A 25198-nucleotide genomic window follows, 5' to 3' on the forward strand; every position below is an offset into this window, starting at 1 on the left:
AACTACCTCTCAGTAAAATAGGACACCAATATGTCCAATATATGATATGCCGAAAAATCCCTGGACTTAAAAAAATATAAATAAATAAATAATAATATTTTAGCAGCTGGTAAATAAACCTTGTAGAAACACCAGCTGATAAAAATTCCCTTCAGCAGCTGATAAATAAACCTTGTAGAAAGCATAGGATTCCTTATTTGATTTTGGCAAATATGCTTCTCTCTTCCACTACTCGTATCTCCTTCCCCAATGAAGTCTGACCATAAATGTTTGATAATCTTCTTTAAACTTTAAATGCTACTTCAGTAAGTCCAGGTACATCTAAGGTCTACAAAATGCCAACCTCAACCTACTCCATGACAAGATATCAAAACTCACGACTGGACTTCACTTGACCTTAATACAGCAACAGGTTTTTACTAAGGATTTATACAGCCATTTAGAAAAATGAAAAGAGCTGGCAGTTCCTGTCGGAACAAAGAATCTGAAAAACTATAAAAACAAACCACTCTGGTGGTCCATCAAAATAAGTAAACTGTACAATAAAAGAAATAAACTCCTTAAAGTATTCTGTAGAGCCAAAACCTATTTTCTGAAGTGTAATAAAAACATTACAGGAAAAACTGAAAAACACTGTCAGATCCACTGATGGAGCCCATGAACTTAGGCTGGCCCCTGAAACAAAAGATAATTATAAATTATTCATTAGTTGTGTTAGAAAGCGTAAATAAATATTCTACATTGCTCAAAACCTGTTTATAAGAACACCTCAAATCCTTGCAGACAAATTTATTGCCAGCTTCATCCCTCTCAAGACTTCCATTCATTGCCCCAATATATCTCAATCCTTTACTCCACCAATTGTCTGTATAGACTATTTACTGAAAGTGCTTACCAAAACAATTTCCGTCATGGGGCCCAACAGTATACCTACATGTTAACTGTGTTTCCCTTGCAGGCATATATTTTAAACTAAGGTTTAGCTATTGGTTTTGTTCCTGATGAGTGGGTCCTCTGCAGTGGTGATACCCTTCCAATAAGGATCGACTTACCGCCAGCCTGGGTAATGACGTACCTGTTAACTTTACTGGCTTGATGTACAAAGCCATGTGATGTTTTATAAATTACCTCATAAACTGCGATACCAAGAATCTTTTTAGATTTGACCCCAACAGTTTGATTTTGTGAAGAGTAGATCTTGTGTTTTTAATCTGGTAAACTTCTTCAAGAGAGTTATTAAGGCTGTAAATGGTGGCCATGCACTGCACACTGAGTATCTGGAACTGACAAAGACCTTAACACCATCCCCCATGCTGGCAACATGCAAAAACATAATTCTTTAACATTCTACCTTTATCTGGTAAGATGGCTGCCAAACTGACTGAAAGACAAACCCATACAATGCAAGTTGCAGGAACCTAATCAGAAAGTATGAAAGTGACCATCTGTGCTCCTCATGGCTTACTGCTGGGGCATCTCATTTTTGTTTTTATTTCTCAGATCTTCAAGCAGGGAGCCAAGAGCACTGACTGACAAAATTTGTAGATGGCTGCAAATTGGGGTTTGTTACCATATGACACAGAAACCTTCTAGAATTAACTCTCCATAGCCTCTTTGATATCAGGAATTACAGGATAAAAAAGTATAGAAGTTTGCCATTGCTGACTAAAGTAAAGTTACAAAGTTTGCACTACGTAATGCTGTAGAAAATAGTCCTAGTAGCCTGGGCTGTTTAAAGCTACTGTCTTGAGAGTACAGGAGCTAGTACCTTTTCGTATTACTTACCGTTCAGCAACAGGTATGTAGTGTGACATGAACCTGGCTGGCAGCAGCTTTACAGCAAGGTGTGTTCAAATGCCGCCCTTTGTTTCTCCAGCTCAGGAGCATTCATAATTCTGCAGGTAGCTAGCTACTCCATCCTGTTTAAAACAGGGCAACATATATGTGTGTGTGTGTAAGATATGTGTGTATATATGTGTGTGTGTGTGTGTGTGTGTGTGTGTGTGTGTGTGTGTATTTAGTGTAGCAGTGGAAGCACTCTGCTGAGATAAGAATTAGGAATTGACGTAGGAAGTTTAAAGAAACATGAAAATAAGCATGCCATTATCTTACTTTTCCATTGCAGTAAAAAGCCCTGAAAAAAATGTACATGCCATGGCATGTATGTGTGTGTCCGCCTCTTAACACCTGCTGTAATGCTTGAGCCCTTATTTTCTTTTTATATCCATTATATTCCCACTGCCTGCCAGCCATCAGCCCTCCTGTATCTTATTAGCTCGTTACCTTCTGTTTGGGAGAGGTTCTTTTAGAGGAGGCCATCAACCTGGCAGACCTCAGGGTTTTAGAAGTCCTAAACCCAATTCCCAACAGCAGTGTTGTTTAGTCTGTAACACCAGTCTCCTGGACGTGTCATGTTTCAGACTGCTAACTTTGGATATGATTTACAGTGCTGTCTATACATCCCTTCACTGTGGTCTGTTTGCTGCTGTCACATTCACTGCTGGGTGATAATACAACCCCAAGAAAGGCTGTCTACTTTCCACTAGTATGGCTGAGCCAGCACTGACTTCTTATTGCTGCCATTCTACCGGGGGCCCATACAGCATCCAGGTCTCTAGTGAATCCTAGGTTGTATGGGTTGTGGTCTGTCAGTGCTTCACTACTCTGTGCCACGGAGCTGACATGCTTCTGTCATTATTGAAGGATGAAGATTGACAAAAAATAAAAGTGATGGTAAGACAGCATTCATATCTAAATTCTTTTGTGTTCTGTCACTAGAGATAACCTAAGCTTTCCTTATTAGTTTTTTTTTTTTTTTTTTTTTTTTATTTATTTATTCTCTTACTTGTTAGAAAATTTAGGCACAGCTGCCTTGTGTTTTCCCCAGTTGATTGAATAGGACTTGCATTAAGATTTCAGTTGGTCTGACAGACCTTGGGCAGAGGGCCTTTTCCAATGGAAAACAAATGCAAAAATAAAATATTTCTTACAAGTGAAGTAGTTTTAATTGGTTGTAATGTCGTAGGAAGTCTGAGCCAAAAAAAAGCAGTGAAGGGTCACAAAATAAAAATGAAGCTTAACCACTAATGTATGTATCACTATGTATTTGACATGAAGAATGCATATATTTACAGAGATGAGTTATTTAGCTTCTGCTGAGAATGGACAGTCTGATAAACTATTCATATGCAAACTGTGAAGTAAGCTGTCTGCTTCTAGACAAAATGGGTGTCAGAAAGCAGGAATGTTGCTGAAATCTGAACATTGTGAAAAAAAACACTGATAATGTTTCTTTTTGTTTCCTTTATCAGACCTGAACTGAAACCTGTCGATAAGGATACTGAAGTTATCTTGAAGTAAGTATGTTTGTACGGTCTTCTAGAGTTTCGGAACCTCCGCTAATGTATTTTTGTTTGTGCCTAGCTGTTGCTGTAGTTTTCAGAGATCAACATCATATAAGGTCAGGTTCCCCACCATGAGTACAAAACAACTTTGAACAAACCAAGTGAAATAGAGTGGAGTTTTCATGCTAACTGCATTCATACAAGGTAGAACCAGACAAATGCACTAGTGGTTAAATGAGCAACAGGAGAAGATGCAATAATGAAAGACTCCATAAGTAGAGGACATTAGGCTGGACAGTGGCAGAATGTCTGGAGGAGCTGATGGATTTTAAAAAGTGAACAGAATTGATTTTGGAGTTGAAAAAATTGCTAACGTCTTTGATATTTGTAAGACTGGGCTAACTGATTTGTGCATTGATGGTTAGCAGACAAAATAGAATTGTATTTCATACTGTTAGGGGAACAGTGTTTGGAAGGTTGCCAAAGAGAGTTTCATACTTGATCAGCAGGTCCTGTATGTATGCATTTCCTGACAGTGTAACCCTCCTATTTTGGTAGAAGTTACAAGTATGGGAGAAGAAGAAGGCAGATATGATAAATCATTTGGTACTCATAATTGCAACATTAGTGTTTTGGAGGAGCATTGTTAGAAACAGGAGAAAGCTATTTTAAACAAAGCGTGACAGAGGAACAAACGAGGAAGATTTAAAATGGTTGAGTAGTAGTACTATGTATTGCAAGGAGTCTGAGAAGGAAACTGCCAGAATTGCAAACACTCGTTCTGGAGGAAGATTGGGTATTATTGGTAACACAGAACTGAGGGCTAATGATGAGAGGTGATGGGTATTAAATATGCAAAGTAGGTTGTTTAGGTATGGTAGAGGGGTGAGATGGAGGGGGAGGAGTATTGTTCTCCATAAATGAAAACCACAAGTGGGAATGTATAAATAAGAAAGAGCAGAGTGATGCCCCATGACAGGTGTGAAAGAGTGGACAGATTCAGAATCTAGGGTTAGCATCCCACCTGATTAGATAGTTAAAGGGGAAATGCTAATGTATCAGCATGGTGTATTGTTCCCCAGAGACATCACACAAAGCGGATGAAAAACCGTGGACAAGAGTAAGGTGTGGGGTAGGAGAAGGAGGGATCTCAGGATGAAAGGAACAGACTGAGATATTCCAACTTCCACGGTAAGAGGGAGGTTCAAGTTCAGTGTATTCTAGTACTTTTAGCTAAGTGCTATATGTATCATAACAAATGTCTATATTGACAGCAACATTAGTAAGTACATTCTGGAGAGTCAGATTTACAATAAGTTATAAATATAAAAGTGAATTAAAAATGTTGCTGTTAGGAATCTCATAAAATTGCATAGCATGAGGAATCCCATAGGCGCCATGTAAGTATTTTTCCAAAGGTGCAGACTTTAACAGGTGATTGAATTATTAACCTAAGGACTTGAGCCACACCTTCAGAGCTACCAGCAACCCCATGGTAGCATATTAGAGGTATTATTATGAATAATTTTCTCTCATTTAATCAACAAACAATTATACAAAGTAGCATCAGTGGTACAAGTGGCACACTCGCCTTTGGTACAGAAGGCTGAGAGTTTTGTCCACATCAGGTAGATGTATGGCTGTCACTTCAGCACAGCACAAGGGGGGTGCTGCAGTCCTGAGTCTATCATCCTTCAGATGAGACATTAAATCAAGGCCCCTTCTGCCTTAGTTGGTGGTAGCTCAGATGAAAATAAAAGATCTCATGGTACCTATCGAGAAAAGTAGAGGTAATTTTAAATGTTTTTTATGTTGTGTTAAATACATATTTACAGGAAAGCATTTACACATTTGTTTTTCTTACTATATCATTTGTCTTGTAACCTCTTCCTTGCCATTGTTCCATAATTGTCCTCCCACTCCTTATTCAACAACTATAGTTTTATTTTTTGCAGTATGTCTGCTAAAGTCCATTTCATGCTAAACAATTTTTATTAAGTATTTCATTCCAAATAACCTATGCTATATAAAATAATCTGCCATTCTTGTGTATTCCTTCTTCTTCTTGTAATATCCATACATATTCATATCTATATTTTTTCATTAGTATTCTCAAATTTTTCTTCACACAACTTTTTCCAGAGTTACGCCACTCTTTTACATTTCAAAATAAACATGCTGTTTCTCTTCCTCCCCACAAAATAAACTCACTGTTTTACACCTTTCTTTTAATATGGCATATTCCCCTTTACTAGTAACTTATTACCAGTGTCCATTGGAAATCCTGACACAGTAATATCTTGGTACACCACTTTTTCCATACTTTAATACCTTTAGTAATTTCTGGTAAATTTTCCCATGGATTTACATAATATTGTTTCATCACATTATTCTACTACATCCTTTTATCTTTGTTTATCACCACTTTTTATTTCCCATAGTATTATTTTTTTATTGAATTTTTTTAATTTCTTCATTTACATAGTCTTTTTCTCATCAACTCCCAGAATATTTTATACTTATGTTTAAACACTCTCACTGTCAAATTTTTATTCCCTTATTTTACCCACTTTAATACTCTATACGAGTTTAAAGAATTTAGTAACCACAATCCCCCTTTATCTTCACTCATATACAGCACCTCTTTTCACTGGGTTTGATCTTGAACCCCATATGAAAGGAAACACCAACTGCACAATTTCCTTTTCATAGTTTACTGGGATTATAAACATTTGACGTGTACACTGTTTTTCCAATTAATACTGAAGTCACCAGATAAACCTTTTTCATGAATGCTAATCTGTGCATCCTTCACAGAAGACATATTTCTTTCATTTCTTTTATTAGACCCTCCCATTGTGTCATAACTGTATAATTTTTCCAAATTGTATTTCAAGCAAAGACACTTCTTCATTGAAAAATACACTCCCCTCCCCAATTTTCACCACATTTCCCAAACCCTTACTGTTATCTTTACTTAAGGTCATTCCAGTTTCCTTTAAACATCCCTTCAGACAAACCAGCACTTCTATTATCCATATTTTTTCTTGGGAACTATGCCTGTATTGTCTGTTAGTCAAAACTACCAGTGTCACCATCTCCTTTTGCATCACACATAACATCATTAATTTTATAAGCTAATTCACTCACTTTCGTATTCATCACCAGTATAGACAGTATTCCACTCATGGGATGTCTATATCTTACACCACATTTCATATTTCATTACTCAAGCTACCCATTCACTTAATTCTCTCTCCCTTACTCTTATTGTGATATGCTGGCGTACACACTGTTCTAATTCTGTTACCTATTCCATACTTCTCCATAACATCGTGTCCTACTGTGTCAGATGCCTTGCTAATGTACCCTACCATAGGTTTTACATCCTTCCTTTTACTTTACAACATCACAGCCAGTAGTAATTCTTGACATCCCTTCCCTTGTATATCATATATACATTCTTCCATAATATCCCTAATTTTTCCTTTCATTCTTTTCTGTATTATTCCCATAAGAAAATTATAATGCATTATTTAGCGTGGTGGGTCTCAGTTTTTTTTATTTCATTCTTCTCATCTTTCTTCCATGTAAATTTTAATATCCCACTAAGTTCTTCATAAGCAAACCATTCATTCAGTATATTTATAAAATACTCTGCCAGTTCATTAATTTCTTATACATTAAATACCCTTGTCCCATATGGGCCTGATACTGAATCAGAATTTTAAAAATCAAGTGTTATTACTGATTTTTAAAATTCTTTCTTAACTCATTCCAGAAATTTCTTTACTTTCCATTCTCTTATTTTCCGCCCTTATACTTCATATATTTTCCACATTCTACAATACAGTACTTTTTGTTTAGTTGTGTTTACCTCTCCTTTTGAATTTTTCATCTCTCATTATACTGATATCCTATGTTATTATTTTACCCAAATATGCAGATACCGCATCCCTTCTCCCATATAAATAATATCCCTGTCTAAACAGTAATTATTCCAAAACATTTTAAGAACAATTTTACAGTCTTTAAAAAATAAAACAAAAGCATCTGCAGTTCAAATAATTATAACAAATTAGACATGTAAATAAATTGCTTAAGAATTAATACAAGGTATATGACATGCCTAAATTGAGTAAATTATTACTAGAAAATAGATAAATGTTCCACAGATAAATGTCCTTTTTTACTACGTTCCAGAAATGTTATCACGATTCCATCAGTTTCAAATGTTGTCTCTGTCCCCTATATGTATAAAAGGAAACTGAGGTAATCCAGAGCACTCAAGTGAAGTCTGGTATCCCACCTGTGACCAAGAGGGTGACGGGACTAACAAGAAAAAGAATATAAAGGATTAGTCCAGATAAAATCACTTTAGCTAGCAGATCTAGGAGAGACTCCCTCCTTCTCTCTATCTCTCTCTTTTATATGCTTCCTGTGGGTGGAGTAGACACCTTGTTGAATTTTCCACTAATTTATTTAGTTAAGCAGGTAGATGGACAAGTGTTCTTGTTCTAAAGAACAACCCATTAGAACAAGGACACTAGTCCATTTACCTGCTTAACTGAATAAACTACTGGAAACCTCAACAACTTAAGGGCACATGGAGGTATGGTTCTAGACTAGCAGCCCTGTAAAAGTAAGGGAGAGCTCTTGACATTAAGGTAAGGGAGAGCTCTGGTCATTAAGCACCAAGTAAAGCAAGAACAAAGCTCTGTACATTATACAAGACTGAACAGGTATTGAGTGCAAGTTGCCAGAGAGTCTGTGTAAATATGATGATAAACTCCTGTTAGTAGAGAGAATTCAGAGTTCTGCACAAACTACAGTTAATCGTGTTCGGAGCCTGTGCACTCTGAGCACAATGAATTGCAGTAGAACAAATGAGACAAAGCCCATGATATGCACTACCTCAAGATTATTAGATGGAGTAAGGTGCTTTTATACAAGGACAATGTTCTTGATGGGAAAATGCACATAAGTGACAACACCGGACACTTGCTTTATAAGTTAATTTCTTTTACAATGTTCAGGCCTTTAGACTGTCAGAGCAGTGATTCCCTGAAATATGGATCATGTGCTAACTTGTCAATCCAGCCATCAATATTCTTATTGGAAACTAGATTATCAGATCTTGTACTGACTGGTGTTTTTTTTTTATATAAGTGGTATACATTGTGTTAAATTTCAGCATATAAGTTTTGTTTTATTCAGCTGTATATGGAACTTGAGATCATTATATGTCCCATCACTTTTTCAGTGTTCTTCACCTTAGGGATTGCATGCCAAAAATAACCCAATTTCTACCAATTTCTACCCAGTATACCAAAGCCTTTAGATCTTGTATGCACTGTACATCACATGTATACTCCCCACACAGGATGTAAGGCATAAAGTTGTATGGATGCAGTTACCTTACTCGGAGCCTGTTTAATACTTTATGGCCCTGAAACCTCCCCAAGGGGTTTCTTATCCCTACTTCGCCTTGGACTTCTACTCCTTCCAAAAGGCCTTGGGAACCTGATTCCTTGGAGGAGGATTCTGAGTCTGATGAAGGGCCTTCTCCTTTGACTTATCGCTCTGATGAAGAGGAGCCCATTAGCCCTGAGTTACTTTCCCAGTTCTCTTTCAGAGACGCACTAGCCAGAATGATGGAATATTGTAAGTGGTTTTCTTCTCAGGTGTCTCATATCCTGAAGAGGTATTATTGCTTCAGGTGGACACGTCTATACCTTCTGCAGCACCTCTTGTATTGGCTGCTTTATTAGACATCTTTATAGGTTCCTCTAAGACTCCTTATTCTCAGTCCCAGCTCCAAAGAAACCTGACAGGTTCTATAAGGTTCCTGAGGATTGTCAGTTTTTATTTGTGTCCTTCTGATGAACCTGTTGTGATGCCAGTCTCTTCTGACAAGCCATCTAAACTTTTGCCCTCTTCCAAGCTTCTGCCTTTGGATAAGGATAGTAATACAATGGAAAGATTGGAAAGAAGGTCTGTACTGATTCTAGTTTGGCCTTTAGGGCCATCAGTTACCAGACCTACATGACCCGGTATGCTCTGGCCTTGATTACCCAGGCTTGTCAAGTTATTTTTGAACTCTTACGCTGTAGGAAAATCTTCTGATTTTTCTATTTGGGTTCTGCCTCTCAGGTGGCTCACCATTCTATCAAATGTAGCTACGATGCTGATGCCTTTCCAGAGCCACTGTCTCTGTTGTCGGGCATTACTCTTGGTTTCATCTGCAGCTGGATGCTCATTTGGATAATAAGAATCTTTTTGAGGCTGCTGCTATGTTTGTCTCTCCAAGAAAAAGGTAAAGCTTTGCAGGACCTTAAACATGTATTTTTGTGTCCCCCTGTCCACAAGTTGCAGAGGAACTGTCCTACTAGATCAGTTTTTGTTCACAGGCAGCCTTGTCAGGCCACTAAAGGCAGGCTCCTCCTGCAAAGACTTCCCAGGCTCCTGCTGCTGAGAAGCCACTTTCTAACCAATCAGCTTCTCTTTGACATTTTGCACTCCCTTACCATTGACCAGGCTCCCATGTCCTTTTGGCTGTCCCTCTGTCTTCCAGACTGGCAACACATCACTTTAGATATTTGGGTTCTGTCCATTATCCACCAGAGTTACTTCATGGTGTGGAAGTCTCTCCCTCCTTTTTCAGGGATTTCTCAGCCATCTGTAGAGCAGATTCTTCTTATCTCAGAGGTTCTTGTGTCCCTGGTGGAGCAGAGAACTGTTCAGCCAGTTCTTCCTAAGTGGGAAAGGGATTTTACTCCAGAATGTTCCTGGTTCATCAGAAGGGCACTTGGACACCCATTCTGGGTCTCTCCTTGCTCCAACACCTTTCTCAAGGTTCCTTATTTTTGGATGGTTTCTCTTCAAACCCTGACAATTCTTCATGTTTCACTGTTGCAGTCATCACATTTGGATTATCTGCCTGCAGGTAGCCCTCAACTGGCCTGAATACCTGAGTCTTGGATTCCTGCATCAGATGCTGTCTCCTCTTCCATGACGTCAGGGGTATAAAACATGCAGCAGACACTGTTACATCAGTCTTTCTTGCCATGCGGTGCCCGAAGCAGAAGCATTTCGCAAGTGCTGGTCGGCCAACTCCCAGTTTCAGAACCGAAGTCTTCAAAAAAAAGATAAGTACCCCGTTGGGGATCTTTTTTTTTGCTCAAACCGATGTCACTAAAAGTTAACAATTGTCTTACCTGTGGAAAGCAAATACCTCATAAAGATTTTCAGTCGTACTGCATTCCTTGCTTAGGCCAGACCATGACATCCCTCACTGTCGGTTTTGTGCCTTGTTCAACCCCCAAACTATTCGTCATCGGGCTATCTTTACAGCAGATTAGTTTAGTACTCCGTATAACTACCCAGAAATGGCTTCGTTAAGCCATTCTACTGATCTTCCAAAAAAAAAAACGTAAAGATAAAGACAGAGACAGACTGCATATGTCCAAAGCTGCTGACAACGCTTCTGTTAAGGTAGTCCCCAGTCCGCCGGTACTCAGTGAGACACCTTCGCAACCTCTAATACCTGCTAACTCAGATTCGCAGGCCTCTACTGAGACCCATTTGGAGTCCGGTATGTCGCGAGATGCTTCTTAAACTATGGAACCTACAGCTGTCTCTACCTTGGATGGGTCTGGAGCCGCTGTGCAGGCACCGGCTTCTGAGGGTGTGTTCAGGTCTACAGACTTGCATTTTAAACTGACGCCATCTTCTTCATCCAGGCCTAAAACTCGATCCACGCCTAGAAAACTGACGTCGAAACCACATGCTCAGTCCCATATGCCTAAAAAACAAATGCTTAGAATGGCCGAAGACCTTATTACCTTAATTAGGGGAAGCCAGCCTTCCCCCTTTGAGACCTAGAACTGATTTTTCTTCTGATCAGGAATCTGATATTTCTGTTCCTTCTGATGACCAGGATTTGCCCTTATCTACCTATGAGGATTCTGATGCAGAGGATTTCATTCCCTCTGCTTCCCCTCCAGAAGATTTTTCTTTTGGTGAAACCTTGCACACTCTTAGGGAGCATTTCTGCTAGGAAAGCAAAGATTACTCTGACTCCAAAAAGAGGCTTAGGGAATTCTTACTCCTTGCTCAACACAGGTTTTTAGCTGTCCCTCCTGTTCTGGGCATTGTAGAGGATGCTTTCTTGGAATCTAGCTTTTCCCCGGATACTTTACCTCCAGCTCCCAGAAAACCTGACATATTACAGAGTACCCAACTCTCACAAGTTCCTCTTCAAGAATCCTACTGCAGATCCAGAGACCATTTCCCATTGACCAAAAGGCATTAAGGCTACTGCTGCCAAAAATCCTGCCCCTTCTGATAGAGATTGTAGAGCCTTGGTCAGATGAGGTAAGAAGGTATACACTTTTGCTGCTTTGGCCATTAGGGCTTTAAATTGCCAGTTTCATATGTTAAAGTACCAGCAGCATATCATGGGACTACTTGAACAGAAAATTATGTTGATTCCTGAATGTGCTGAACACAAAGAATTACAGGATTTAATGCATTCTGCAGAACAAGTTGGTAAGCATACTTTGCAATGTGGTTTTTACTCTTTAGAAGCATCTTGCAGGGCTGCTGTCACTGGGTCTGTACTTAGAAGGCATGCTTGGCTTAAAGAGCAAAACTTGCCAGATCATGTTAAAGCTAAACTACTGGATGCTCCCTTAAACCAAGACAGCCTGTTTGGCAACAAAGCAGAAGTCGTCCTCAAAAGGATGGAGGAAAAAGATAAATCTATGCAAACTGTTAAAAGATTTCCTACAAGTACAACCTCCCAGATTTAGCAGGCATTGGCCTTCAAAGAATTGGTCCTTTCCAGTCTCTTCTAGGCCTTCTCAGTCCAAACCCAGGAACAGTAGACCACCCGGGTTACATTCTCAGGCTGCGCACAGGCCTAAGCAGTGGGGGGGCTCCCACTTCCAAAGCAGGGAGTAGTAAGCCCACCCCCCCCCTACGGAAAAATGGCACAATGACTTACCCTTAGCCCTTCCAAGCCCTGCTCAACTGCCTGCTCCCTTAGGAGGAAAACTCATCTTGCATGCAAAAAACTGGGAACTCATTACCCAGGACAAATGGGTTTTAAATATAGTTTCCCAAGGATACAGATTCCACTTCCACCACCTACCAACCTCAAACGGTTGGCCAGACCTACCCCCAAATCAGTTGGCGGAGGCCCAACAGCAGGTGCTCTCTCTTCTAAGTATCAGGGCTATTCAACCTGTCCCAGCAGAATAAAGGGGACAAAGGATTTACTCAAGACTTTTCCTGGTACCCAGATAAGACCGCTCCTGGCGTCCTATCCTGGACCTCTCTATTCTAAACACCTTCCTGGCAATCCCAAAATTCAAAATGCTAGCATTTGAACAGCTGCTTCTTATACTAGGCAAAGTTGCTAACTCTTTACACAACTGAACTGTCTGGGTTTTGGTGCTCATTTGGGGTTCCAGATTTAAAGCTGACGGAAGTCTTTCATCATAAAGGCTGTATATGCTAAGATTAATTTGTCTCATGTGTCTGTATTGTAAAATGAACAGCTTGTAATGTTTACATCTTTCCATGTAACTGAGATACAATACTGACATTTATTTATGTAGTTATTGACATTTGATCTGATGTTTCCATAATTCCTCCTCACAATAGTGTCTTGGATCTGACTCGACCACATTCCACAGACTTAGATCTGACTCTCAAGCTCCTCCCTCATACCCTTAATGCCCTACATCCACCAAACTACCTCAGATCTCGTTTGCCACTCCAGCGAGTCAGATGCAGAATTCATCTCTCAAGTGTGGGTTTGGTATTTTTTGATAGCCTTTGCTTCAGAATTTTTAAGTTGAATTGTATTTCTTCCTCCCTCTTTTTTTCTTTAGCAAGTGTGTGTATGCACATCTCTTTTTTTTTTTTTTTGTATTAAAAAAAAGAGAGAGAGTAGGTTAGTCTAAATTAAACTTATCTGAATTCCTAAAATAGTTACTTTAACGTGACAGTTTAGCATTACTTCTCAACTTGTGGAGTTTAGACTGTGGTAGTTTTTGCGTATTAAAACTTGTCCTTCGTTTGTGACAGTTATTTTTTGCAGGCAACCCAGTTCCCAGCCTTAAACGCTGCACTTCTTGTGGAAATAAAATCCCCTATCAGGATACCCACAAGGAGTGTGTGTACTGCCTAGGTGATGGTCACTTGAAAGTGAAGTGCTCCATCTTTGCCACCTTCAATCCTCCGGCACTTGGCAGACCGAAATAAGCTTAGGGGCCTTTTTTCCTTCTCGGCTCTGGAGGCTCAGACTCCTCCTGCTCCTCTGTTTCTCCTGCTGCTAAGGAGTCTAAAAAGAGGTCCCTCCCTGCCTCCCCGAGGGACTCTCCTGAACACAAGAAGCCCAAATAATCTGCACATTCAATTCCTTCTGATTCTCAGAAGTTACCTCCCCAGTCAGATCGTACAGTTTCTATGGATCTGAGGCAGATCATTACCATATCCCCTACACCTTCGTCTGCTCCAACTTTGGATCCCATTTCCTTGGATCCGAGGACCTTGACAAAGTGTCCGGCTCCATCCTCCAAATTGAAGCACTCTTGGTCCCCCTCATCAGCTTCCTCTAGGTCCTCAAGATGCTGGTCTGAGGTGGACATGTACAGGATGATGATGAGGTTTCTTAAGGCTCAAATCCAGATTGGGATAGTCATGGCTCTGTCCCCTGTTGGATCCATGAGCTACCCAGGTCACCACATCTCCTCCAATACGTCCCTTGGCTTCGGAGTTGCAAGATTCCCAGCTGCCATATATGTCGGATTTGGCGCAGAGGAAGCTCCCTTCCTCAATGCCAGGGATGCCCTTGACGAGCCCTGTTCCAGCCTTTTTGGAGCAGAGAGAGTCTTGGAGCCATGGCATTGGTGCTGGGTCCGAGGGACTGGGATTGGCCCCATCCTTTTCAGACCCGGTGCTTCAGCACTCAACAGCTTGGGTCCAATCTCATGTGGGGGCTGTGGATCTGGAGCTAGTCCTGCCTGTTTTTCCTTGGTGGTTTTGGCTCTGGGGGAGACCGACAGGGCTTCTCCTGGTCCTTCTGCTTTCCAGATACTGGAGAGGATTTTCTCCTGGGTTGGAGATGCGATGGCACGGGTCCCTCAATCCGCCCCTGTACCCCCATCGGATCCAGGCCTTACTCTCTCTCCTGCCACGAGTCTTCCTGTCCCAAGCAGCCTCCAAGAATTTCCTGCTTGGGAGGGAATCCCCTTATTCCAACACTTATCCAGAACACCCAGCTGAGGAAGTCCCTCGGAAAAAGACCTGCAAAAGGAGGCACATGGACTCCCCTTTGGAGTGCTTAACAGAGGTTACTGACTTAGATTGGGAAGGATTCCTTAGATCACCACCTGAAGATGTCTCCTTTCGGGACATATTTAAAGATTCTAAAGCAGAAAGGTTGGTGGTCTGTCCAACCTCCTCCCTCTGAAGAGTCTGTTCTCTTGGAGGCATTCGGGACAGGCCCATCTATCTCCTGGAAGACCCCCCCCCCCCAGCAGATGCCCTGGTAGATTCCATGTCTCACCTAGCATGGAAGGAACCAGACACCATCGAGCTCTTACCCAAGTGGCCCAGTTGGTTTCTAGTGCCTCCCCCCCCCCCCACAGATATGAAACACTGGAGTAAGGGTCCTGTAGTTAGTGCTATCATGGTGTTGGTGGCCATCAAGAGCTGGCAGAAGAAACTGCCAATGTCCATCCACCTAACAGGGAGTCTAGAGCACTGGACAGGATTGAGAAGCACATTTACGCCTCGACAACCTTTGCTCTGAGTTCGATAAACTATCTGGCTCATTTTACTCTGCTGCAGAGGGACCTGATCCAAGAACTGTCAGCTTCTCTGCAAATCCATGCCTGTGGAGAAATTTAAGAAAGTTTCTCCCAAACTGACCACTCTTTCGTCTATCGCCAATTCATTAATGAGATTTATCTCCCATACCACAGAGGGTACCTCGCAAGCAGCAGGTTCGGGATTTTCCCTAAGGAGACATGCCTGAATGAGGCTATGTGATTTTGTGGAGCCCTTTAAGGCATTGTTTATCATTGCCCTTTATGATGGCTCTTCTTGTTTTGAGCCGACTCTTAGAGAGACAATTAACTTGCAGCGAGAAGGATAAGAAGACCCTTTCTGCTGTGGGAATCAAGTTTTTTTACCCCCCCCCCCCCCCAAGAGGTCCTTCTCCAGGAACCAATGTGAAGGCAAGAAAATGTGGTTTGCCATGTCCCAGAGGCCGTTCCAGGAGCCGCGTGGAGAACCCTCCTGTAGAGGCGGGGGGCAGTTTGATGGTAGATACCGCTGTAGAGCAGAGGGGGTCTGCAGAACCAGGGCTTTAGGGGAAACCCCTCAAGTCCTGCTAGCACTCCTGAAGCGCTGCCTGATTGTCCATCTCTGGAGGCAGGCGGTGGAATGACTAACTTTGCACCCCAAAGCCTTGACCCAGTTGGCTCAAAATCATTGGTTACTAAGCATAATATGCAGAGGTTATTATATTCCCTTTTCCCTGCTACTTCCAAACTCCAAAAGCCTTCCTCATGTGCCACCTAGTCATTGGGAACAGGCAGCACAGAAAATCCAATAACTGTTGCAAAAAAGAGTTATCCAGGAGGTCCCAGCCAAAGAGAGAAAATTCTGAACCTATTCCTGCTTCTTTTTGGTACCAAAAAAGACAGGGGACTGAAGATCCATCCTGGATCTAAGCAGGTTAAACAAGTACTTAAAGAAATTGAGGTTCCGAATCGTAACGGTTCAGTCCATTCTGCCACTGTAGCACAAGGACGACTGGATGTGCTCAATAAATCTCAAGGACTCATGCTATCACATGAACGTAGACAGGAGCTCCAGGAGATACCTGCACTTCCAGCTGGGAGCCAGTCACTACCAATTCAGAACACTGCCCTTTGGGCTCACCACAGCCCCCAGGTGTTCACCAAATGCATGACAGGAGTAGCAGTTTACTTAAGGCTCAGGGGAATCCCACGTATTTCCATATTTGGATGATTGGCTCCTGACCACTCCCACAAGGCACCCTTTAATCCAAGCCAGGTACTACTTAATCCAGTTATCGCACTCCCTGGGCATCACCTTAAACATGAGCAAATCCAACCCTACTCCATTTCAGAAGCTAGAATTCATAGGTACGCAGCTAAACATGATAGCTTCTCTTACTTCACACTGAGTAGCTACTCTGAGGAATCCGGTACATCAATTAGCCCAGCAATCCCCCATGGCTGGATTTATCCTGCAGGCCTTAAGGTCCATATCTGCAGCTATTCTGTTAGTTCCCGTAGCCATATTTTCCATGTGGCTTCTCCATTGGACATTAGCCCCACTGTGGTCCATTCCGTCTCAGCCCATTTCCCTTCGCATCAAATTAACTCCCATCTGCAGGTGTCACATCAGTTGGTGGATACAGTCAGACAGTTTTATTCTAGGCCGAATGTTTTTGAACAACCCCCTGATAGCCACAGTGACCACAGATGTTTCCCATTTCAAATGAGAAGGGCATTACAATGGGAAGATTGTACAAGTCATGTGGGCACCTTCTGAGACCAAGTTGCATATTAGTGTCTTAGAGATGAGAGCAGTCCTACTAACATTGCAAGCCTTTCAGGACATTCTCCCCTTGGGGACTATTGCAGTACACACTGACAACATTTCAGTAGTCTGTTACATCAGCAAGCAAGGAGGAACCCATTCTTACCCCCTGTGCAGGGAGGCCATGAGAGTGTGGAAGTGGGCAGTATCTTCAGACATATCCCAGGGAACACCAACAATCTGGCGGACAGACTCAGCAGATGGCTGCTGATTCTGCACGAGTGGTCCCTCAGCCAGTCAGTAGCAAACATGATCTTCATCAGTTGTGGTCAACCTTGCTGTTGACCTCTTTGCCTCTCCCCTCAACAAGTGCAGCAAGTTCTTCACTCTGATCCCTTCTCTGAGGGAGCACCTGAGGGATGAGTTAGTCCACAATTGGCCCTTGGGTCTCCTGTATGGTTACCCTCCTCTTCCACTCATTCCCAAGTTTCTTCAGAAGGCAAGCAAGTTAAAGAGCTCAGTCATCTTCATTGCCCCCTTCTGGCCTTGACAGGTGTGGTTCCCCTTTCTGTGGTCTTATCTGAAATATCCTCCTTGGATTCTGGAGCCATGTCAGGACTTATTTCTAACCTGTCAGGAATGCAACATCTGAACCTTCGAGCCCTCACTTTGACCACTTGGTTTTTCCACTAGTGAGACAGCCCAGGCTTAAGTGCCCGGTTTGAAAAATTCTTTTGGCCTTGCAAAAGGCTTCCCACCAAAAAAGTATACAACAGTAAGTGGAAGAGATTTATTTGGGCCACAAGCAGGAACACCGACCCTTTCTCAGCATCATTTTCAGATGTGTTACTGTTTCTTAGTACCCTTTTTGATGAAGATCCTAGCTTCTGCACTATCCAATTACAATTAGTTGCTATTTCCAATATCCATACAGCAAGTCAGTCACATTCTTTGTTCACCTTTAGACTATGCAAATCCTTCATGAAAGGTGCCTTCTTATTAAGGCCCGCAATTAAGGGTCCATCTCTCACATGGGACCTCACTCTTGTGCTGCAGGCTTTGACACAGTGACCCTTTGAACCAGCAGTTAGTTGTGGCATGAAATTTCTGTCATGGAAGACAGCCATTTTGGTGGCTGTAACTTCCACTAAGAGGATGTCCAAACTACAAGCCTTGTCCTGTAAACCTCCTTGCATGCTATTTCATAAAGACAAAGTGTCCTTACACACTAATCCATCCTTTATGGCTAAAGTAGCTACCGAGAACAATATTAATCAATCCATCAAGTGTTCTTTCCCAAATTCTCTAACAAAAGAGAGTATGTTGTTCATCATCTAGCTGTTCATGGATAACTTTCTTTTTACCTAAACAGGACCAAACAACAAAGGAAGTCTGATCAGCTTTTTGCAGCTTTCTCTTCTAATAGACTTGGACAAGCTGTATCAAACAATACCTTGGCAAAATAGATTTCTGAGTGCATTTTGTTCATTTACTCAAACAAAGGATTGGAATTACCTAAACCTCCTAGAGCACATTCCACCAGAGCTACGGCTACTTCCTCAACCTTCTATTTTAGAACGTCCATTGATGACATTTGTGCAGCAGCTTCATGGTCTAGGGACCTCCTTTGGTTCAATGGTGCTCCGGCATATCCTTCCATGAGGACCACCCAGGGTTGACGTTTTGGGGATTCTAACCCTATCATGAGGAGGAATGAAGGAGACAACATCAGATTTAAAGGTTATTTTTTAAAATAACTTGGCGCCTGTGTTGTCTTCTTTCATTCATCCTCACTTTCCCACCCAACCCCCCCCCCCCTGCCTTTCTCTTCTTGAGGAACCTTGATGATGAAGGGACTATTATGTCTTATGTCTGAGCTTCTTCTACCAGTCTTTGATATCTGAATACTGAATGTCTAGATTTGGTAAACTCGATCTGAGGTGGTTGTGTAGATGCAGGGCATTATGGGAGGCGCTTGAAAGTTGGATCCAAATCTGTGGAATGTGGCTGAGCTGGATCTGAGACCCTATAGTGAGGATGAATGATGGAAGCCAACACAGATGCCACGTTATGGTAAGACATAACCTTTAATTTACCAGGAAAGTCAGGAGTGTGCACAGTTGCCATTTTTTAGCAGAGGGCCAGGAAGAAAAGCTCCAAGGTATTGTATGTAATGCAATTAGTGTTTACAGTTAACAAATTTTATAGTGCACTTTCAGTGAATACATAGCATAATAGTACGATAAACTTTGCATTAGTATTACAAACATTACATTTACAAGTCTTGTAATGAGACTTTACAGACAGAGCCATGGTGTAAAAGATGTAGGAGTAATTTAAAAAATACAATAGAGTGAGGTGTTAGAGGAGATGAGCAAGTCTGGGTGTTAATAGAGAAGTAGTGATGGAATAGTAATTTGGTTGCGCTAATTAGAAGTAGGTATAGTAGTTTAAGAAGTACAATAATGTGAGGTGTTAGAAAGGGATAAGGAGGTTAAGCAATTCAGTGCCTTAAATGGAGGTGTAAGAAAGATGATGAAGCATTTTAGAGATGTGTCCCAGATGAGAAGCATGGACAAAGCCAAAAGACAGAAAAGAAGAAATATTTATCAGTTTTCTCTGAACCATTTTTTAGACTTTAAAGTTGACCAATTGAACAATTACAGAAGATGTTCTAAAATTGGTCAGATGTATGTCTTGCATAAATTGACCAGACAAACCTCATTTTTGAGTGTAAAGCTCTTTAAGGTATTCCTATTAGTCTCATTGCCTTACAGCTATTGTGTACATATTTACTAAAGGAAAAAGTTGATAATTCCCAGATCTTTGCATTCTATTACTTCTACCAAGATACTGGACTGCAAAAGTAACTTTTGATCCAGTGTTGTCCTTTCTGTCCATCTCACCCTGTGGGTTATTGGGTCAGACACTGGCACATTCAGACCCTCTAGTCTTGGAGCTTTTGCTTCTTAACCCATAACTTGTTCTAACTTATTATTCCCAGATCTTGTTTGTTGCCATCACCAATGGATCATCAGCCAGTGAAGCTCTTCAGCTAAATTAAATCTTTTTCAACATTTTGTGTTTCTGTTGCTTTCAGGATCAGAAGACTGATCATTGCTGGACGCTGGTTTCTCGCTGAGGTCTTTGAATCCAAACGGTGCTGGTTCCAGACGTCTGTCCTCAGTTTTGGCGTTTGATGTTATGGAAAGGATCCAGTCCTGTTAGATGATTGGGACCTCACCAGCTGGTTCAGATCTGTCCCCGATCCCTTCTTCCTCTTGAAACATAACCTTGCTCTGAGACCGTCTGTGTCTGTGGGCCTCGAGACCACCATGCATTCAGGGCCCCCTGCCTCATCCATGTCTCCTCCTGCCTTTCCCTCAGGGAAGTCCATCCAAAGAACAAGTGTAAGAGGAAACACTTGGACTCTCCGGAGGAGTCCCCTCACTGAGGATACCAGCCTTGATGAAGGGGTAGGTTCCCATAAATCTCCCCATGAGGACCCCTCATTTTGGTGACTTACTCAAATTATTAAAGCAGCATGGGGGTGGAGCATCTTCTCCCAAGGAGTCTGTATTTCTCAAGGCTTTCAGTGTAGGTATGTCCACATCCTGAGTGGTCCCTCCCCAAGATGCCCTCATTGAGTTTTTCTAGGCCCTCCAGAATTCCAGGTCAATGTGGTGCAACCCATCCCTCAGAAACCCTCCTCCTGTGGACACCATTCTGGTTGCGGTGGCCTCTAAAAATTACATCTTGGAGGAAAGCTCCACAGTTCATCCACCTTGCAGAGTCTTGGGCATTGGACCATTTAGGAAGGTACACTTAAGCTTTAGCCATATTTGCTGTACATACAATGAATTGTTATGCTCATTTGATGAACTTTCAGAGAGACCATCTCAAAAGTGTCAAAGTTGGTGAAGATACTGCAGCCCCCTGGTTCTCAGAAAACTGTAGAGGCCTAATTGTCAGTGCAGTCTGTTTCCAATGTGCCTATAAGACTTTTGTCTAAAGTTGTCAGTTTTACGTTTCACACAGCAGGCTCCAGTATCACCATGCCTGAATGCACTTGTGCAACTTTCTGGACTGTTTCAATGTGTCCTTTATCAATGTCTTTTCAGATGGATCCAAACCTTTCAGTCCAAAGGTTAAAGAGACTTTTACCAGAAGTGAACAGCATGGAAAGAAGCTGTCTGGCGTTGGAGTCCACTTCTTCCACTTCCGTCTGTCCTTTTCTAAGGAAGGACCAGGATGGAGAAGCATCTTAATTTTGTAAGTCACAGCAGCCTTTCCAGGGTGCTGCTAGTGAATGCTTCCCCCTGAGGCAGGGGAATAATTTTAATGTGTGCCGCCCATGGGGTAAGGGCAGTCTGCAGAACCAGGGCTTCAGTGGTGCCTTTTCAAGAAAGCCCTTCCAGCACCTTGAAGGGTTACTCAACAGCTGCACTGTGGAGGTAGTGGGGGGTTACTTGGCTTTCCACCCAGAACTTGTGAGGCCATCATGTCAGATGCATGGGTGTCGTGAGTCATCGCCAGAGGTTATGCAATTCCCTTTTGTTCCCTCAAAAGAAACCTTTAAAGTCCTTTCCCAATGTGCCATCCCATCAGAGGAGAGAAGCAGTGGTGGAAATTCAGAAACTCCTTCTCAGCCAAGTCATCCAAGATGTCCCATCAAACCAACAAGGATATTGGGTCTATTCAATATTCTTTTAGGTTCCAAAGAAAAACAAAGACCACAAGCCAATTTTGGATCTCAGCACATTGAACTGATTTGTTAAGCAGGCCAAGTTTTGGATAGGCATGTTCCAGTCCATCCTTCCTTTTCAGAAATACAACTACATATTGTTCAGTAGATCTCAAGGTGCCTACCATCGCATAAAGATAGCAAGATATCCCAGGAGGTTTCTGAGCTTTCCGCTGGGAGCCAGTCATTATCATTTTAGGCTCTGCCCTTTAGCATCACCACAGCTCTTCAGGTGTTCACCAAATGTATGGCAGTAGTAGCAGCCTGGCTTAGGCTGCAGGCATTCCAGGTATTTTTGTACTTGGATTGGCTCCTGACTGCATCCATGAGGGCACCCCTTAAAGCCAGAGAATCTTGTTCCAGATGCATCTGTCTTTGGGATACCAGTCTCCAGGGTGAATTCAGTTTGTATACAGGCTTCCTAAATGCTTCTGTCTCAGAGGCTCCTGCATCTCCAGTTTTGTCTCTCCTTGGACATGTGGATTCTTCTCTTTTTGTAGTTCCTTTGGCAAGATTTCACATGCGAGTTCTTCAATGGACTCTGGAAGTTCAGAGGTCCTGTCAGAGTTACCCATTTTCCCTAACCAGCACTTGTTGCCACCACATTTGAAGCCAGCTGGATTCACCTCAGGTCACGGAAGATCAACTTTCTGTTCTTTCGCATTTCCAGGCCATTGTAACAATGGATGTTCTTTGTGTTTCACTGTTGCAGTCATCACACTTGGGTTATCTGCCTGCAAGTAACCCTCATAGCCCTCAGTCGACCCGAATACCAGAGACTTAGTATTTCTGCATTGGTTGCTGTCACTCCAGGACTGACATCAGATAGTCAGGGGTATAAAAACAGGCAGCCGGCACCATTACACCAGTTTTTCTTGCCGGGGAGCCCGTAGCAGAAGCAGTTTTCACATGCGTGCCGGTCGGCCACTACCTGTGTTTTTCATTTACAAATTGAATCATCCTGAAGTCTTCTAAAGCTAAGTACCCGTTGGGGATCCTTTTTTCTTGTTCTAACCGATGTCAGAAAAAGTTAACAATTGCCTTGCCTGTGGAAAGCAATTACCACACTGAGATTTTCATTCTTACTGCGTCACTTGTTTAAGCCCAGACCACGACGTACCTCACTGTCAGTTTTGCACCTTGTTCATTGCCTGAACACTTCATCGTTGGGCCCTTTTTGTTGCTAAATACTTTCATTCTCTATCTCCGTATTCCGAAATGGCTTCGGTAAGCCATCCGACTACCGATCTTCCAAAAAAATGTAAGGGTAAAGACAGAGACAGAGCGCACAGGTCCAAAGCTGCTGACGATGCTTCCGTTAAGCTAGTCACCAGTCTGCCGGTACTCAGTGAGGCGCTTTCGCAGCCACTGATGCCCGCTTCAATGGATTGACAGGCCTCTACCAAGACCCATTTGGAGTCCGGTATGCCACGAGACTCTTCTTCGACTATGGAACCTGCGGATGTTTCTGCCTTGGATGGGTTCAGAGCCGCTGAATAGGCACAGGCTTCTGAGGAAGTACTTCTCACTACCGATGTTCGACACAAACCAACGACTTCTTTTACATCTTCAGTTTTATCTAAAACTACCGTGTTTCTAAGGCCAAGAGTATGCGCTACGGCTAGAAAACCGACCAAAGTGCATGCACCTGCTCCCTTGCCACAACATCAAATGCTTAAAATGGCAGAAGACCTTATTATGCTGATTAGGGGAAGTCAGCCTTCCCCTGCTAAGAGAAAGAGACCACTCCCCAGTAGCCTCAACAGACCAAGAGTCCGACTCTGAGGTGTCTGATTATGAAGACGTTCCCTTATCTGCTTATGAGAATTCAGATGCCGAGGAATCCATTCCCTCTGCCTTTCCTCCAGAGGACTTTTCTTTTGGTGAAACCCTACATACTTTAAGAGAACATTTCCATTGGGAATGCCAAGACTATCCTCAATCCAAAAAGAGACTCAGAGAATTTCTAGATTTGCCACAACATAGGCCTTTAGCTATACACCCAGTCCTGGATGTTGTGGATGATGTCTTTATGGAATCCAGTTTAACTCCTCCTACTTTACCCCCTGCAACTAGGAAACCAGACAGATACTACAGAGTACCTGACTGTCTCAAATTCCTTTTCAAAAACCCTACTGCTGACCCAGAGGTCATCTCCTAGAGGCCTAAAGGTATTAAAGCAACTACAGCTAAGAATCCCACCCCTTCGGACAGGGATTCCAGAGCTTTGGACAGATGAGTTAAGAAAGTATGTACATCTGCACCTCTCGCCATTAGGGCTTTGAATTGTCAGTTTCATATGCTGAAGTACCAACAACATATTATGGAACTTATTAAGCAAAAAATAGCTACCTTTACAGACTTTGCAGGAAAAAAAAATTGCGAGAGCTTATACATTCTGCAAGCCAAGTCAGCAAGCATACATTGCAGTGTGGCTTTGTCACCCTAGAAGCATCTTGCAGGGCAGCAGTCACTGACTCTGTACTGAGAAGGCATGCTTAGCTTAAGGAGCAGACCTTGCCAGACCATGTCAAATCAAAATTGCTAGACGCTCCTTTGAACAAGGATAATCTGTTTGGCACCAAAGCAGAAGATAGAAGAAAGGGGTAAATCTATGCCGACAGTCAAAGAATTTTTGCAAGTACAGCCTCCTAGATTCAGTAGGCATTGTCCCTCGAAACATTGGTCCTTTCCAGCCCCCTCAAGGCCATCTCAAACTAGACCCAGGGGAAACAGAACCCCCAGACTACAGTCTCAAGGTATCCAGAGGTCTAAGCAATGGAGTGCCTCCACCTCTAAAGCAGGGAGTGCTAAGCCACCCCCTTACGGAAAGAATTCCCTGTGACTTCTCAACTCCACTCCCCACATCTCCCCAACTGCTTGTGGCCCTAGGAGGAAAACTTGCCCTTCATGCAAAAAAACTGGATTTCCATCACCAAAGACCGATGGGTCCTCAGTATTGTATCCCAGGGGTACAAATTTTACTTCCACTCACTGGCAACCCCAAAATGGTTCCCAGACCTCCCTCCAAACAAGTGGGCAGAGGCACAAAACCAAGTTCAATCCCTGCTCTCTCTGTAAGGGCAATTCAACCTTTTCCTGCAGAACAGGTAGGCCAAGGATTCTATTCAAAACTTTTCCTGCTACCCAGAAAAGAGGGCACTTGGCACCCAATCCTAGATCTTTCAATTCTCAACACCTTCCTGGTGGTACCAAAATTCAAAATGCTCACCCTGCAGCAGCTTCTACCTATGCTAGCCAAAGATGCCTGGTTAGTTACCCTAGACTTAAAAGAAGCCTATCTGCACATCCCTATAAGGGGAGTCATGCAGGAAAGACCTACGCTTCAGGGCAGGATCTATGCATTATCAGTTATCTGCACTTCCCTTTGGCTTATCCACTGCTCCCAGAGTATTCACAAAATGCCTGGCTCCAGCCATTGCTTACTGCAGACAGAGAAATATTCAAATTTACCTGTACTTGGAGGACTGCCTGATTCAGGCAGACAGGAATTGCTGTTGCA

At 42.4% G+C, this 25198-nt stretch overlaps 1 protein-coding gene across 1 annotated transcript in view; it reads left to right on the plus strand.

Moving 5' to 3' along the window:
* The window catches only part of ABCF3 (ATP binding cassette subfamily F member 3), a 1867236-nt gene that overhangs the window by 1210288 nt on the left and 631750 nt on the right, over positions 1 to 25198 (plus strand). The window contains exon 15 of the mRNA XM_044070185.1: positions 3312 to 3356. Coding sequence (XP_043926120.1) covers positions 3312 to 3356 — 45 coding nt within the window. The remainder of the gene's footprint in view (positions 1 to 3311; positions 3357 to 25198) is intronic.

Source organism: Protopterus annectens, chromosome 4.part1, assembly GCF_019279795.1.
Source record: "Protopterus annectens isolate FY-2018-M chromosome 4.part1, PAN1.0, whole genome shotgun sequence".
Taxonomy (NCBI): Eukaryota; Metazoa; Chordata; order Ceratodontiformes; family Protopteridae; genus Protopterus; species Protopterus annectens.